Here is an 18,084-nt window from a genome sequence, read left to right on the forward strand (position 1 = left end):
TAAATGGGTAGGTTTGTTTAGTCCCCTGACTCGATGGGTCACTTAGGATGATCCGGTGGGAAACAACCGGCTCCCAAATCCAATAGAGTTGATAGTTCTCTAATTATTTTTCCATGTGTTTCAGTTCACTCAAAATAACAAAAAAACTGTGTTCTATAGAGTGATGGACAGGGTGCCTCATAGGATTTTGTGATGGACGATTGCATTTTTGCTAGTTTTATCTTTATTAGCTTAATATTGACATATATCCTAATTTCCTAAAATTATTGTGATTATGATGGTATGGATGAAGCTTTTTTTTTTCTTATTTTTTATCTTTGCATGCAATATCTTGTTTTAGTTTTTCAGTTATATGTATGATTGATGGGCGAAAATTTAACTGTGTTCGTGGGTGGGTATGGGTTATTGTAAAATAAATGGTTTGTGTATCGGTACATTTTCCAACATGGTTATAAATGGGTCAAGTATGGGTTGAGAGTTTATTGACTTGAACACAACTTGACCTAACCCAAACCTGACCCAACCAATTGCTACCCCTAATTACATGTCCCTTAAAGATTTTCACTTCTGATTGCTCATTTAGGCACTTTTTGTTTGGAGCTCAAATTCTCTACAATCTAGTAGGAAATTCCTGCAAATGGTGTTTGTGGCAGAATTTGTATATGTTAGGTGACTTGGACCCACATTGTCTGGTTGTTTCAGATGGAAAGATAATCTTTGTTTGGCCTTTCAAAAATGTGCCACAGTCCCAAGTTGTAAAAATTTAGAGGATCTGATGCCTTTTGTTTGCATGTAAACTTGTCCTGGAATTTAATTTAATAAATATTGTTTTATACTTGGATGTTTGGCATTTTGGCAAAATTTTGTAAAAGTAAGTGCCATATGTTCTCTAAATCAAGATTTTAGACTGTGCTTACTGCTTAAGAGTTTGTGTATTAACAACCAGATAATTAGCATATAAGTATGCACACTTCTATCACTACTTTGTCTACCTAAACAACATAGGTACTTGGACAAGTGAATTGGTTGGACTCAAATTTAGCCTGTTTCTTTACCTAAAGCAAAAAAACTTGAATATGTGGATTATGTATTGCTCTAAACCAAGATTTTGGTTTCCAACTCAGGGAGGCAAGTGGGTTGGGCCTGGGCAAGGGTCTGCACAATTTTCTATCAGGCCAAACGAGGGTCCAGCCCCAACCAATGCAAATTCTGACTCATGGTTTACATCACCCCTACAACCTATTAGAGCATATATCTTCAAATATTGTTCTTTCTTAATATGGCCAGCAAGATATTGGCCTAAGAATTGATGCAAATTGTAAAATTTTAATTGAAATTCGATTCAACTTGTCAAGTGATTAAATTGTATTCAGGTCAGCCTACACAAATACTCAACCTTCATAGAGATGATCTTAACAGTAGTAGCTGTAGCAACAACCGCAGCAGCAAACACTACCTGTTTGCAAAAATTCCCTTGCTTCCACCACTAATGTTTGTGCAATACTGTTTTACCTCATAGCTGACAATTATCAGGCAAATCTTTCCAGGGTGCTGGAGCATTTTCTAACCGTTGAAAATGATCCAAAAGCCCTGATGTTTTGGATTGGTATAGAATAAAAAATGGGGGCATTTTTGTTATTTATCTAGTGCAATGACTTCATTATTCTTTTTGTTGTGGTCATTGCACTGGGAAAAAGACCAAAGCACTTCATATATCTTTATCTATGTCCATAGAAAAACATGAGGATTTTTTGCTTGTTTCTCATTTTAGGATCAAGTTGTTAGATTCTCTGGTCAGAGCAAAACAGTTGTTATATGCACTTCATATATATGTTAGCTTTGAAAGCATTTTCTTTTCAAATTTTGAACGAAAAAACTCAAGTTGTTTCCATGCATACCTTTGTGCTTGTATTTTAACTGTTCATTTGATGTAAGACATTTTTAGGGGGTAAAGAGTTTCATCTTTTTTGTGTTCCAGAATTTGATAAGGGTAACAGCCCAAGGCCTTTGTATGTAAATCGACCTACATCAAATTTTGCCTTGACCACAACTGAAGATATTGATACTGTAAGTTGTCATTCTTAGTATTATTTCTTCTAGGTTGGAGAGCTTAATTTATTATCGGTATGGCGAAGCAATCCTTTTTTCTCATTGAATTGCAATTGCAGTATTTTCACTGGAAATGAAATGGTCTCATCAAACTATATGTTCAATATCTCTAAATTCATTTTCGATGATTTTTTCCCTATGATTTTCTGCTTGATCGATGTATTCACAGAAAATGTTGATTTGGCCAATTGTTTATTTAAAAGTTCCAGAGAATTGAATCATATGAGTAGCCAGTATATCACCATCTCATGAAATCCTGTGATGGGTTGCTTTTTTTATTTCCTCTTGCTTTCTTTGTTTTTTCTTTTTGGGGGTTCATCAGACAGAATGGTCGAAGAGGTGTTTAGATGCCTTGACCAGTGCCGAGAAAGTGAACGATGGGAAGGATTATGCTGAGATTGTTTATAACAAAGCTGCTCAGGTATCTTGTCTTTTGTTTTGGGACTTCAAGCTTCATAAAACTGTTAGAATTGTCAAAATTGAGAATTTGCTCAATAACATGATTTATTCTTTGCCTGAATTTTTGTAGATGTTACATGGGAAACAGGATGATATAAATCTTCTTTTTGAGAAACAGCTAAAATCTGGGGATTTAAAGGGTCTCCATCCTGAGTGTCTTACAGATACATGGATAGGCAGAGACAGGTTCAGTACCTCACTCAAATCCTCATGTTCATCTCCAGATCTAATTTCAGTGATTAGTTATTTTGTATTATTTCTGTTTCAGGTGGGCATTCATTGATCTGACTGCAGGACCTTTTTCATGGGGTCCGTCTGTTGGTGGAGAAGGTGTCCGTACTGAACTGAGTTTACCAAATGTGGGGAAAACTATTGGTGCAGTTGCAGGTATGGCTGCTACCTGCCCTGTCCTCTTTCAAACATATTTCTGCTGGTTGTTTTAAGCCTGAGGGTGTGCTTTCCGGAATGTTATATCACCAGTTCTATTTTTTGACTGTACACTACCATCATCACATCATATTTGTAGTTTGAAAAGTTCAGATTCGTAATGTTTAGTATGATAAGATTTTGTGCAACTTTCAGCCGCAATAGAAGGTTCTATTGCTTGGAGATGCAGATTATATCTACTTCAAGTATTATTTTGTGGTACCAAAGGTTACCGTCAATGATTGTATGACAATTTGATGAAAGCATATTTTGCAATTACAACATTGATTTTGAGGTGTGTGGTATATCTAGGGATTTCTCAAGTAAAGACACCTCTTTTGTAGATGTTACAGATCATGATCTGCACGGGTACACTAACAACAATTTACCTCTTGGCTGGTTATGGCTGTAAGTGGACATTTCTGTTGTTGAAAGTGACTAGAACATGAGGACTCCATGAAAAGAAGAAATCTGAGGTGATAAAGAAGGAATAGAAAGAGATTTCAATCAAGGTCGTTCTTCTACTTCTCATGGTTTAAGATCTATGGCTTTGGTACAGAACCCACAGGCCTTTTAGATCCAGATCCCTGAAGTGAAGTAAGTGAAATAAATAATACAATAAAGTTAGAGATGAGAAGGAAAAAGATTGATAAAAAAAATGAAGAATCGGATGAGTAGTGTGAAAAAAAAGGGAGGATGATCTGGAACAGGGACTACATGGACAGACCATAGGTCCCTGTGATCTGTTTCCTGTCTTGAAGAGTGACCACTTGAGGGTAGCAGGTTGACTTTTCTGTCAACTTTAAGGGTCCAAATCCCATAATTGTTAAATACAAATCATGTGGACTTTAAAATTGGCCCAGAACATATGTAATAGCTGAATGGTTTGGTAATAACTTAGTTAAATAGCTAATCCCTGATCGTCAACAGTTCACTCATTATAGAATATATATTTGCACATTAGCTTCTCCAGTAAGTCATATATGGATGGCATTTATTTCTATAACTTTTATTTAGCTTTCTATTCCACAAATGACCATGTTTATAAATATTTTCTGTACTGCTCAGAAATTACGGAAGATGAAGCTGAAGATAAATTGCAAGATGCAATCAGAGAAAGATTTTCATCATTTGGTAATGTGAGTTTCTTTTTCTCTATGATGGATTGTTTCTTGAAAAAATCAATTCTTGGTGGAGTCATGCTTTGCTTTGACCTAGCACAACGTTCCCTCTTAACCGGCGAGCCATTTTTTAAGTTACATTCAACTGCACTTGAAGGATCAAGTAGCTTTTTTTTTAATAACTAAATATCTTCTTATTATGATTTTGACCTTAATTGATCTCCTAAGTTAGTTAGCTTCCATTTTTGCTGAAGTCTCCCCCCCTCTCTCTTCTTCTCTTCATGTGTCAAAAGATTCATTCACTTGTTGAGTTGATTAAGAAAACCCGTGAGACCCCATAAGAATTTATGTATTGTCAATTCTGGCTTTTCAGTGTGCATGTAACATAAACTACAAGCTTATCCTATTGAAATCAGTTTGACTCAGAACCCATCTCATGATTGCTTCCTGTTGAGGTTCAAGCACTGCAAAATGGAGAATGCCTTTAAGTTCATTCCTTATCACTCATTAATCTATCTTTTGTCTCGCCCTTTTTCTTACCTTTGAACTGCTATGATGCCCTTCTAACTATGGTGCTCTTTAGCCTAAGTTGTGCATATCCAATAACATTTTTAATGGTTTTTTCCTCACTTTATGCACTTGTGGTGTTGGCGGTAACCTTCCTTAACCATGATCACACCAATCTTTTCTGCCCTATTATCTATGACATTTCTGCCTGAGCATTTTTATATTATGCCCATGTGTCCTCCTCCAAGAGTAAATGCATGATGCCAGTCAGCATGGCTTGCGCATAACAGGTCAGTGCTAAGCCGACAGTGCAAAATGTTGATTCTAACAATAAAGAATTAAAGATAGTCTTATAATCATCATAAAATTTCCTTAAAATCTTTATGGTGTTTCTCTATGTCATAACTCACCATCAGGGCATTCCTTGCTATTATCCAGTTAAATATTGTCGTCATCCTCTCCGGACAGCGACAGTTTTGTTAGGATTCTAAGCACATAAGAGTTTGATAGTTGTCTTACAGGGTAGTCTTTATTAAAGTGATAAATGCTTTGGATTGGGATTTCATGGATACCATAGTTTCTTACTTAAGATGTATTGCCTGTTTGCTTTTTTTGGATGAGTTCTTTCTTTTTCTTCTTTTTGTGTGTATATATGTAAATTATTGTTTGAGCATATTTTTAATTTGTTTCTATATATAGCAGCATTATATACAGTCCGAGCTTAGACTAGGTAGGAAGTATGATTTTGAGATCATGCTTATGGTTACACTCTATCTGCACAATTCCCACTTATCAAAATGTTGCTGCAGGATCATCAAGCCATTGATATCCTTTTAGCAGAAATTGATATCTATGAAATTTTTGCTTTCAAACATTGCAAGGGAAGAAAGGTCAAGCTAGCTCTCTGTGAAGGTATGCTTCCATATTCCATTTTCATTTATGTTCTTATGTTTTTGAGTCTGCATTTTTCTTTTGCTTGGAAAGCTAATGTTGTTTATTTGTAGTTAAGAAAATTTATGCATGAATGCGTATCAATTTTGCCGATATGCATCTGAAAGTTAAACTATTGTGAAGCTAAAATCTTGATAGATGTACGTGAAATGCAGTTTTTGCAGTTTTCATCTTAATCAACTTTTGAGGTTGACTTTGGACAACAATATCTAACTTTGTGTTCTACAAATGTAGAATTATATTTTGCATGCATATGTGGAAAATTGAAGTCATATAAGCAGTTGTTGTTGAATACTTTGATTATTCAGTTAATAGGACCTAAGTGGTTTAGTACAAAATATACTCAAACTTCATAGACTCCCTTGTCACTTTTTATTGCTGTCATGTGAACTTTTCTGTCACTTCAGAGCTTGATGAGAGGATGCATGATTTGAAAAGCGAGCTGAAGGGATACGACAGTGAGGAGTATGACGAGACACATAAGAGAAAAGCTCTTGATGCATTAAAGCGAATGGAAAATTGGAATTTGTTCAGTGATACTTATGAGGTTAGCGTTATATACTTTCTGTTGGGTCATATTTATTAGCAGTCAAATCTATCTGCAGTAGGATTGTATGTCATCTTTCAGTGATATCGCAAAAGAAGTATTTATGAATGAGTAGTAAGTGTAATTTTTACAGTCGGTTTAGTTTTTGGCATGTAATTTGGATAACTATTCTGGCACCATTTGCCATGCAGGAATATCACAATTACACAGTTGCTCGTGATTCATTTCTTGCTCATGTTGGGGCTACATTATGGGGTTCTATGAGACATGTAATTGCCCCCTCAATTGCGGACAGCGCATACCATTACTACGAGAAGATATCATTTCAGATCTATTTTATCACACAGGAGGTATGCTACTATGTGCTGAGTTTTTATTGGACTGTTGTGTTTCGAGATTCTTTCACACTGTTATTATTTTCCAGAAAGTGAGGAACATCAAAAAGTTGCCTGTGAACCTAATGTCTTTGACGAATGGCCTTTCTTCTTTGCTGCTACCTTCTCAAAAGATCATGTTTAGCCAACACCTGTATGTATTTCAGATTCTTCTAGGTTTGGGTTACCTATGAGAATTTGAAGCTTTTTATAATGCAGCATCCTCTGCTGATCTACCTTCCAAAGTCTTTCCATTGTGAGAATGGAGTACTTTTATTTTATCTATATGCATCTGGTCATATTCATGTCTGTCAATCATCAGGCTATCACTTTCTGAGGATCCTGCTCTGACAATGGCCTTCTCAGTGGCCCGACGTGCAGCTGCTGTCCCTCTTTTGCTAGTCAATGGTACTTATAGGTCAACTGTTCGTGCCTATTTGGATTCCTCCATTCTTCAACATCAACTTCAGAGGCTAAGTGTTCATGGTTCACTTAAAGGTACCTCTAGTGCCTATTCTCTTAGCTTTCTGACACAGGGCCCAGGTTTGTTCAGGCATAAGGAAACCTGACAATGGGGTTTGGGGCCTGTAATTTTGTCCAGGTCCCTGGTCTTGCTAAATATCTGACGTGTTGGTCAGACTGGCAGACATGCCTATATGAAGCATCCAAGTTGGATTGTCTGGTCACATTTTTAAACCTGGAGTTAATTTGGTTACCAGGGTTTAATTTATATATCAGATTTCGGTGTCCTGTTACAACCTTGCTTACGGTCAAGCTTACTGATGATTTTGAGCTGAAGCTATTAGTAATGCAGATATAATTTATTAGTGGCCAGAAAGGCAATTTTCATTCAGTCGGTGAATAAACTAAGCTCGGTTTCACTCTTTTATTTATTTTTTTAAATGTTGTACTCTATGTAGGAACACACTTGAATGCGAGGTCGACACTAGAAGTTCCAATATTCTGGTTCATACATAATGATCCATTATTGGTGGACAAACATTATCAAGCAAAGGCACTTCCTGACATGATAATAGTTGTCCAGTCTGAGACATCATCTTGGGAGAGCCACTTGCAGTGCAATGGGAAGTCACTTTTATGGGACTTGAGGTTAGAATTTAGGCATAGAATGTCAAGCCATTTTATTAATCAATATATGCACATCAACATGTCTTAATCCTAGACTATAAATTTCACAGGGGAATAACTTTATTATTTAGCCATTATATATTTATATGCAACTACTGTATTGGCATGTTCACGGCTTAATAGTATGTGAGGATCAAAAGTCACTACAGTTAAAACATGTCACTGGTACATTTGATCTGTGTTATATTCGGTTCTCTCTGCTAATGCTCCTGACACCATCCACTGGAGGAATTCTTTTCATACGCTATAGTCAAATCTCTTTCTTGGATAGGCTTGAGATACTTTTCATTGAATGTGCCTTTTTCACTGGTACATATGATCTGTGTTATATTCGGTTCTCTCTGCTAATGCTCCTGACACCATCCACTGGAGGAATTCTTTTCATACGCTATAGTCAAATCTCTTTCTTGGATAGACTTGAGATACTTTTCATAGACTTGAGGCATTTGTTCTCTATCATGCTGTCATATTTCTCTTTATCTTTCATATCTGAATTCCAGTGTTTTACCACCATGAAAATTAAAATTTCTAATTTTTTGCCACCATCTAGAGGAAAGTATGTTGGTCTCAAGACTTCACTAAAAAGAAAATGAATTTAGCTGAGTTTGTCTGTATTTTTCAAAAATTCTCTCAGGTTGCTCTAACGAGTCCAAATTTCACTCTAAAATTTTCATTTTTGAACTTTGCATTTGTTGCTATTTATACTTCTACCATCTTACCAGCTTGCCGCTAATCATATTAAATGCCTTGGTGCTTATGTATTATGGTATAGTGATACTAATTATGATTTTTCTGTTTTTTTATAGGATGCCTGTAAAAGCAGCCATCGCTGCTACTGCTGAGCATCTAGCTGGTTTACTTCCTCTCCACCTGGTTTACAGTCAAGCCCATGAAACTGCTATTGAGGTTTGTCCAAACACATGCCCACTCTTAGCATCAAATCACCTCTTTGTAGATATTTATGAGATATTACTTCATAAATGACATTTTACATTTTCTTATTTAACACTTGTTCTAACATTTTGATGCATTATCCTTTATGTACCTTTGGATTGATGTAACAGGATTGGACATGGTCTGTTGGCTGCAACCCTCTGTCCATCACTTCTCAAGGCTGGCATCTTTCACAGTTTCAGTCAGATGTGATTGCTCGGAGCTATATCATCACTGCTCTTGAGGAGTCTATACAAGCAGTTAATGCTGCTATTCACCGTCTGGTTATGGAGCATACAAGTATCCTTATCTCTGTTTCACTATTGATTCTACTTCTAAATAAATTGAACTTGAGCCCCATCATTTAGGAAATTGTTATGATAAGTTGCTAAGGCTAGTGACTCCAGAAGTGCTATGTAGTCCTCTTAGGAACATGTGACAATAGGAACATGTGACAACGGGTTTGTAGAATGAGCCCTGGATGGATATATCTTGATCTTTAAGGCTGGGTTGGCTGTTACTTTTATGATGCATGTAAAAAATTAAAAATTTATGAACATGTAATATCAAAACTACAGCATGAAATCCACTTTTTCAACATATAAAAGCCACTTGCGCTTCCCAAGTTCAGAAATTTGTTTTTATTATAATTGGTTTTATAATCTGGTCACATGCTTGGAGTGTACATTCCTTTGAGCTGTAACCTATAAATTGCCATGCTTCTCTCCAAGTTACCTCAAAATGTCCGTTATTTTAGTATCTTTTCTTTCCCTCCACTGTGTTTAGATTCTGCAAGCTTGTTTGAAATTTTTGCTTTGCCAGCAAGTTCTTTACATGTTAGAATATCAAATGATGATTAATTAATGGAATTGTATTAAGAAGGATGTACAGGTGATGTCGAACATTTGACAAAAGAAAAGCTTAGATTTACAGCTAGCCATATCCAATTCTGGGCATGTTACTTCTTAATTATGAGGTTATAGAGTGATCCTCTTCCTCTGGTCTTTATCATGGTTCTGAGAAATGCTTGCTGAAGAAAAAAAACTCGTACTCCAATTTGTGGTAAAATGAATAGTACTAGGTTTCCCCCCTCTTGCAGTCAATCTTTAAGGGTCCTTCTTTTGCATACACCTCAAGCTAAGGTATAAAGTTGTGGCCAAGATGGATTGTTTTCTGCTGAAACCTTCAAAAGCTGACCAAGATTTCTTTATTGGACTAGTTTTGGTCAGGTTCGGCAAGTTTCAATTAGGTCTGGCAGTTTTGCGTTATTTTCGTCTGAGCTTTCTTATGTGGGTGGAATGCATGAAGCTTCAATACAGTCAAGTCTAAAACTGCACAAATTGTGATCGTAGATACCTTAAAAAATAGTAAAATGATGTGGCATGACTTTTGTTGTTTTTTAAAAAATACTTTTTATTTTTTAGATTTCCTGTAACTTTCATGATTGAATCTTGGAGACAACTTCCTAGACCAAAACTCTACCTCGGGGACCAAAACTGAAACTGAAACCAAGTTTTAAAACCTTGCTGCAAACTGGTTTTTGTTGTGGAAAATGGCAATATTTCTTCAAGTATAAATCTGATAATAATATTTAATAGTTAAAATGACAGTAACATTTTCTTGAACATACTAACTCATTTGATTCTTTTCACATTTGTTCTCTGAAATTTTAGGTCTTATCATTCTGAACCCCAAGCATGAGGCCTTTGACTTCATAGCTTTGGTGGTGGTGGTGGTTTGGAGACAATGCTTATGCTTAAGAACCACCTTCCCTTTAATTTAAGCCCTTGTGAACTATATATGATGATCCTTATTATTTAAATTAAACAGGGGTAGTCATGTTCTATTTTCTTGTTTTGTTTGTATTTGAATGCATTTCTCTTTCAGCACTACCATAAAGAAATTAAGTTTGGCATTGTCATTGGAGGGCCAAAAAGCGGTTCTTGGAGGCTCAGAAGCTTTTTTGAGTGATTCTGAAGTATTGGGTAAAAATTTTGAAACAATTTTCTACTTCCTGCAAAATATGAAAAAGGTCTACCAAGAAAAAGCTCCAATTTGGAGCTTTTGGGTAAAAGTTCTAGCTGTGTTGCATCAAAAAGTTGTTTTCCAAAAGCTTGACCAAGACACTTGGGTTCGAGTCCCCACAATAATTTTTTTTCAAAAATAATTTAAAATACTTTTGTTGCCATGGTTATTTATTTTATATATTTTTTATTGCCATAATCATGTAGTTAAGGATTGAGTTTCAATGCTATGATAGTCTTTTTAGTTGGTAATCACCCAGAAAAAATAATTATATTATTTATTATGTGATTTAGATTAAAATAAAAATTAAATTAATAATAATTTTTAATATTATACAATATAATAGTATAATATTCTTTAAAATAAAATAAAATATTATTATATTATTTTCATGATTATTATATTCTTATAATCATATTATAATAATATAGTATTATTATATTATAATAATAGATAATATAATATTGTTACAATATGATCTTACGGTATTAATATCATATTAGTATATTATAATATTATTATAATATAGTAATATCATAAATTTTATTATATTTTTGTAAAATATTATAAGTAAATAATTTATAAATTAGCAAGACAATATAATAGAATTTTTTATCATACAAATAGTTAAACAATTGTAAGCGCTATGCAATATCCTAGATTGTCATTTTCTAATACTAAAAGCACTTTTTTAGTTTGGTTACCAAAGAGATGTTAAAGTTCTCCAGCATTTCAAAAATATAATTCCAAATAATAAATAGTTTTTTAATTAAAAACTCTACTACCAAAAGTTGTACTTCTCAAAGCTCTTTAGATTAAGCTCTACTACCTACAATAATACCAAACGGGGCCTAAGCGGTTCCCTTTTATCTTCAATCACAGCATATGAGTTTTCTTCTTGAAGAACATAGCATTCCATCTATCAAATTTTGTCAGGCTTTAAGATGTCATGCTCAACCTACTAGATTAACTTCCACATGTTGATATTGCAATTGCAATGCATACCGTGTGGTTTATTTTACCATTCTTTAGAATCATATGGGGCCTACCTCTTTATTGGCAGTGAAAATGTAGACAAGCTTAACAAAAACTAGCTGCACAGGGTTTTAAACTATTCAAAACTCAGGAGCGAGTACTGGTGGAAAAATACAATTCAGTTGTTAGTTTATGGAGGAGAGTAAGAAGATACTGCTCAAACAATCCTTGCCTGTATCCTTCTTCTGTCTTTATTTTATTTTGATTTATTTGCTGTCATTGTAGATTTCGACAATCTCTGCCGGGCTGCGTTATGGTGATGCTGTGAAGCTTCTATCCTTGCTTGAGGATGCTTCCAGCAGGTTAGCTTGACTAGATACTTGCTTTAAAATTGTTGATATCGAGAAATTCTCTTGGCTTCTATCAGTTATTTAGATTTTATTTTTTTTAAAAAATAGATAAATAAATTCAGAGTGCATAACTATGACCTCTAGAAGAAAAGGATTTTGTGCTTTGGTTTTGATAACTGATTTGTTCATTTGGATTGTATAGGGCTCTAGTCATTTACCTAATAGACAGTTTTTGATCATCCACCAATGGAAGATATCTTCTTCTATTATGTTAGTGTTTGATAATATCTGCCATTTTCAGATTTCATATCACCAAATAACTGTTGTCACCTGTTTTTCTTGTCTAATTAAGGTTCTTTTGTTGTATATACAGTATTTTTATAAGAGAATTCTAGATCCTACAAAATCTCAAAGAATCCAATGTTTTCATTTCTTCTTTTATGGTCTCGCTAGATTACCGAATATGTGTACAAAGAAAACATAAAACATATTTAAGAAACATAAGTAGCGCGACGTCGTGAAATGATGAGTTCACCTTAGGGTTCATATGATTTATTATGATTAATTGCATCCTTAAGTCATGCTTCTTTTCTTGGTTCAGTGTTGAACCTTTTGGCATGATATCAATTGATGATAGATATATTGTGGAATTATTTGTGATTTGCCTCTTAGGTGTTGTTATATTTTAGAAACATATTTGCACTTAGATGGACTGAATCAAGAGATTCCTAGTAGAGGAATTGGGATGGGCATGTGAAAAAATATAATGTAAATTTTAAAAAGGTGCATGGAGGTTATGGTTTCAGACATAGAAACAAGAAAGGAAATATCATTTTGGAGTTCACAATGCCATGCAATCTAGTTCTAGCCATCAATTGCTTTAGAAAGGACTCTCACTTGATAACTTTTATAAGTGGGCATAATACTAGTTAAATAGATTTCTTCCCTACTAAAAAACTAACCAAATTGTATATAAAGATTGTAAGATTATGCTAGGTGAGAGTTTAACCACCCAATGTAGATTGGCAGTTTTGGATGTATGTGCTGGAAAATAGAAAAAAAGGGCCAAAGAAAATAAGAGCCCAGAGATTAGATGGTGAAATTTGCTAGGGAAATAAATGACTTTTAGGGATGGAATATTGAAGGAAAGAAAATGAGGTCTGGATGGGAAAATCAATACCATATTGGAAGAGATGACTAACAGTATTGAGGAAGTGGCTATAAAGGTATTAGGAGAATCAGAGGCAAAAGGATCGAAGGAAAACATGATGGTGAAATAAGAAAGTTTAGTAGGCAGTTAAGGCTAAAAGAAAGTGTTATACAAAACTACCGAAATATAAGAATAGAGACATTCATGAAAGCTATAGGGTGGCTAAGGCGGAAGTTAAGAAGGTGGATTAATTCAAAGCATATGAATAGTTATATTATAGGTTAGAAACCAAGGATGGGGAGGAAAATATATATAGGATTACAAGACTAAGAGAAAGGAAGACTAGAGACTTGACTCAGGTTAAGTGCGTTAAAGATATTGAAGGAAGGAAAATAAGAGCCCGGGGATTAGATGGTGAAATTTGCTAGAGAAACAAATGACTTTTAGGGATGGAATATTGAAGGAAGGAAAATAAGGTCTAGATGGGAAAATCAATACCATATTGGAAGAGATGATTAATTGTATTGAGAAAGTTGCTATAAAGGTATTAAGAGAATCAGAGGAAAAAGGATCGAAGGAAAACTTGAAGGTGAAATAAGAAAGTTTAGTAGGCAGTTATGGCTGAAAGAAAGTGTTATACAAAACTACCGAAATATAAGAATAGAGAAGTGCATGAAAGCTATAAGGTGGCTAAGGGGGAAGTTAAGAAGGTGGGTTGATTTAAAGCATATGAATAGTTATATTATAAGTTAGAAACCAGGGATGGGAAGGAGAATATTTATAGAATTACAAGACTAAGAGAAAGGAAAACTAGAGACTTGACTCAGGTTAAGTGCGTTAAGGATAAAAATTTAAAAATTTTGATTAAGGAGGGCGAGATTAAAGAAAGATGGAGTTATTTTGATAAGCTATTTAATGGAAGTCTTGTAAATGATTTAAGATGCCTTACTAGTTCTATTGAGGATAAAAATATGGAGAATACACATAGAATTAGAGTATTTGAGATAAAGGAGGCTATAAAAAAGATGAAAATAGGTAAAGCGGTTAAACCTATTGATCTCTAAGGAGGATTATAAGTGTTTAGGTGACGTAGGAGGAACTTGGTTGACTAATTTGTTTAATAAGATTTTAAAGACCAAGAAGATGCTTGTTGAATGGAGGAAGAGCATTGTGGTACCAATTTATAAGAATAAAGGAGATATTCTATGTTGTTCTAACTATGTTGGTATCAAACTAATGAGTTATACTATGAAATTTTGTGAGGATGATTAAGCATAGATTGTGGTGTGGCACAAAAACATCAGAGAATCAATTTGAGTTTATGCCAGCAAGGTCGACTATTGAAGCTATTTTATTTTTCATTTGGAGGTTAATGAAGAATAATAGAGAAAGAGACAAGATCTTCATATAGTTTTTATTGATTTAGGGAAAGCATATGATAGAGTTCTTACAGAAGACCTATGGTGGGTCTTAGAAAAGAAAGTAACTTCTTTAGATATATTAATATGATTAAGGATGTCTACAATAGGTGATTACCAGTGTAAGAGCTACTGATGGCAATACTAGCAAGTTTCTAATTGCAATAGGTTTCCACTGAGGATCTGTTCTTAGTCTTTACCTTTTTGCACTAGTTATGGATGAGCTTATTAGGCATATTTGGGATGATAGTTCTTGATGCATGCTATATGTGGATGATATAATCTAAGTGGACAACAGTAAAGTTTGAATCAATTGTAAATTGAAAGTGTGGAGGATGTTGTTAGAATCTAAGGGTTTTAAGGTTAAGTAGGTCCAAAAGGGAAAATATTGAGTGCAATTTAGTATAATTAGAAATGAAAATGAAGGTGGAGTGAAAATTGAGGATCATGTCGTTCCTAAGAGTGATTATTTTAGATATTTAGTATTGATTATTCATAAGGAAGAAAATCTTGAAAAGGATGTTATCCACAAGATTAAAACAATCTAGATAAAATAGAGAAGTACAACTTATATGATTGTAGGATACTTGACAGATTGATGAAAAATTTCATAGGATAGCTATACGACTAGTTATACTTTATAGTATAGAATGTTGGGTAGTTAGAAAACAACATGTGCACAAAATGAGTGTAGTCAAAATGAGAATGTTGAGATGGATACATGGCATTACAAGAAAAGATAGAATAAGAGATGGGGTCCTTCGTAGAAAGGTGGCGGTAGTGCCAATTTGATACATGTAAAAGAAAAGAGAGGTAGAGGTAGACTAAAAATTACATGGGATAGAACAGTAACGACTTAATATGGCTACATCTTTCAAAAAGTGTTGCCCTAAATAGAGTGGAATGGAGAAAAAGAATTCATATGGCTGACCTGAAGGAGTGGGATTAAGGCATAATTGAGTTGAGTTGAGCTACATTTTTGCACACATCATTACGTGTGGCAATGGGTTGGATGGGGTGTGTTGGGTCAAGTTAAAATAGTAACCTTTTCTATCTTGACCATTACCCTCCTGACTTGACATACTTCTGAGGCTGCTTGACCAAAGCCTACCCTTGGCTTAAACCTGACCTTACTTAATGAGTAATAGCTTATTTGATTACACATGACCCAACACCAATTTAGACCTGTCCCAACACAAGCTAAACAAGGTCGAGTTGGCTTATTTTTAGGCACCTCTACTCCTCGTTCAAACTTATGTGCCCTATTTTTGAATCTTAATTTGGAGTTAGGGTAATCCAACACCCTATAACTGGGATGCAGGTCAGTCCTAGATCCATCTTGCTCCAATCCAAGCTAATTTTGTTTTTTTAAAGTCTGTGATGTTGACCTAGATCTTGATGAGTTGGGTTGGTCAAGTCCCTGCATATCTGGACTTTCTGTCGAGTCTAATTTAATGGGAATACTTCTAACCAGTGCTAATTGGATTTGTTTGGGCTCATTGAATTCAACCCTACTCTGCTAGATCAATACTTGATTCAGTTACCTGAGCCATGGTTTTGAAATTCAAGTATTGGTTTGAATTGAATATGGTCTTATAGTGTCCAACCTGACTCCTCTTCTACTATTCAAGCAACATTAACATCAACCATATTAAAAGAAGGGGCCTCTCGAGGGTTTTTTTCCCCTCTAATTTTTAATTATTTTTTTTAATCCTTCTGGGATCAGAGCTGCAACCTCCTGCATCCCAATGCTCTCTCTCTCTCTGCCTATCCTTCTGGATCCAGCAGGATTTTGCCAAGCAGGCGCTAAATGTGTCTGCTGTCTTCACTGTGGGCCAGAGCAAGCAGATGGGGACTGGCAACTCCACTTCTTATTGTTCTTCAATCTACCAATTTTTCTTTTCTGCCTTTTTACCTTCGGTACCACTCCCAACTAAGAAAGGAAAGATAGATATGATCAGAAATATCCATTAGATGCTCCCTTTTTTTAAAGTAACATGCAGCACGCATGTCACGATCTAGTAATGTGTTAACGCCATCTCAAGGGCTTTTGTTCTGTCTTGATGGTAGATGTTGCATTGAACATTCAACAGAGATATAGGAAGTTGACTTCTGTTCAAGGTGGATTTCGGAAAACACCATGATTGACCTGCCTGGAGACGGTGGGCATTGGAGGGACCCTGGAAGGGGCCTTTATGTATTGACCTTTGAAAGGAGTACGAGTCGGTTACGAGTGCCGTAAAAGAGTTCATGTTTGTGAAGAAACCAGTTTGGTATATATTTTGTCCACCAACAATAGTTTACCTCCGTGTATTGGTCTTGATGGTGTTGGCGACTCATGCTTTCTAATTTCGTAAACATGCAGTTTGAGGACTGGAGTATGAAGGTTATGCATCACAGATGGGTGGTACATGGTTTTTGTGCTTCGAGAGTTGATTTTGCTTGAAGAGCGATAGTTTCTTTTGATTGTTCGATTTATTTAGGTTTTATGGGTTCGTCTGCTTCTTACTAGATTGTCAGCTTTCTGACCTGTCTTGTTGGAACTTTGTGAATTATCTGCGTTGTGTTTTTTTGCTTGCTCGGAGTGATCTTCTGTTTTTCCCGTTTCCTTTTGCATGTGGTTATTTTTTAAGGCTTCTGGTCGGAGATAATGGTAAGGCTTAGATTCATTTATTAATAACATGCATACATCAGTTCCGTTGAACTTTTGTATGCTAATTTCATGCATTATGCCCCCAGGAAGCTTTGATAAAGTGGGGAAGAAGTAACGATTGTTGCCGAACGAGGTTGATATTTGCTCTGAACTGTTTGCTCTTTGCAGGTTTACAGATGTTGTGAATTCCACCGTTGCTACGCTGCATCCTATTCATTGCACTCGGGAAAAGAAAGTTGATGTAGAATTTGACCTGACCACGATCCCTGCATTTTTGGTGGTTTTTGCAATTCTGTGGTTTGTTCTAAGACCAAGGAGGCCAAAACCCAAGATCAATTGAGGGCTATAGAGCTAGAACTGTAGCAAAGTTGTACGTCTGCAGATCAAGATGAGTAGATGGCAGGTTTCTGAATTTTTGTGTGTTGGCCCTAATTATACATCTTTATTTTTTCTGAGCTGATTTTATTGCTGAAGGTGTTGGATGCTGACAAGTAGGCTGAGTTGACTAATGACATTATCGTCGTGTTCGCTTATCTTTGTATTTATGAGGAGCTATTCTCGTCCAATTTGGGCTGCTTTTAGTTTTTTAGTTTTTTTGTTTTTTTTTCCCATTCCTTTTTCCGGCCTAATCCATATTGCATAATCCTACCAAGTGATCAAGCGGTGGCGACCTTTGCATGCATCACTTTTGGAAAAGAATTGTATCTTCATTTTGACCGTGCATGCAAGAAGAGTTGCTGTCTTGCAGAAATGTATCCGGTCAGGTACTTTTGGTTGAGCTCTTGCAATTTGGGAAGTTATAAAAGAATAGCTAGCTGCTTGATTTGAACTACAAGCCTGACTCGAACCCAATATTTCAGATTAGGACTGTGTCATGCTCGACCCCGATCCGGCCTTAATGATTTATTGGATCTAAAATTCTTTCTATAGATCCGAA

General features: G+C 35.3%; 1 protein-coding gene across 1 annotated transcript in view; it reads left to right on the forward strand.

Moving 5' to 3' along the window:
• Window positions 1–17,713, forward strand: part of LOC103712262 — a 29,613-nt gene extending 11,900 nt beyond the window's left edge. Inside the window, exons 10-25 of the mRNA XM_039117584.1 lie at window positions 1,979–2,067; window positions 2,432–2,530; window positions 2,639–2,754; window positions 2,837–2,955; window positions 4,063–4,133; window positions 5,432–5,534; window positions 5,981–6,120; window positions 6,312–6,470; window positions 6,545–6,648; window positions 6,817–6,992; window positions 7,415–7,604; window positions 8,450–8,549; window positions 8,708–8,876; window positions 11,696–11,778; window positions 11,862–11,938; window positions 17,316–17,713. Coding sequence (XP_038973512.1) covers window positions 1,979–2,067; window positions 2,432–2,530; window positions 2,639–2,754; window positions 2,837–2,955; window positions 4,063–4,133; window positions 5,432–5,534; window positions 5,981–6,120; window positions 6,312–6,470; window positions 6,545–6,648; window positions 6,817–6,992; window positions 7,415–7,604; window positions 8,450–8,549; window positions 8,708–8,876; window positions 11,696–11,778; window positions 11,862–11,938; window positions 17,316–17,487 — 1,967 coding nt within the window. The 3' untranslated portion in view covers window positions 17,488–17,713. The remainder of the gene's footprint in view (window positions 1–1,978; window positions 2,068–2,431; window positions 2,531–2,638; window positions 2,755–2,836; window positions 2,956–4,062; window positions 4,134–5,431; window positions 5,535–5,980; window positions 6,121–6,311; window positions 6,471–6,544; window positions 6,649–6,816; window positions 6,993–7,414; window positions 7,605–8,449; window positions 8,550–8,707; window positions 8,877–11,695; window positions 11,779–11,861; window positions 11,939–17,315) is intronic.
• Window positions 17,714–18,084: the final 371 nt, after the last annotated feature.

Source organism: Phoenix dactylifera, unplaced genomic scaffold (genome assembly GCF_009389715.1).
Source record: "Phoenix dactylifera cultivar Barhee BC4 unplaced genomic scaffold, palm_55x_up_171113_PBpolish2nd_filt_p 000243F, whole genome shotgun sequence".
Taxonomy (NCBI): Eukaryota; Viridiplantae; Streptophyta; class Magnoliopsida; order Arecales; family Arecaceae; genus Phoenix; species Phoenix dactylifera.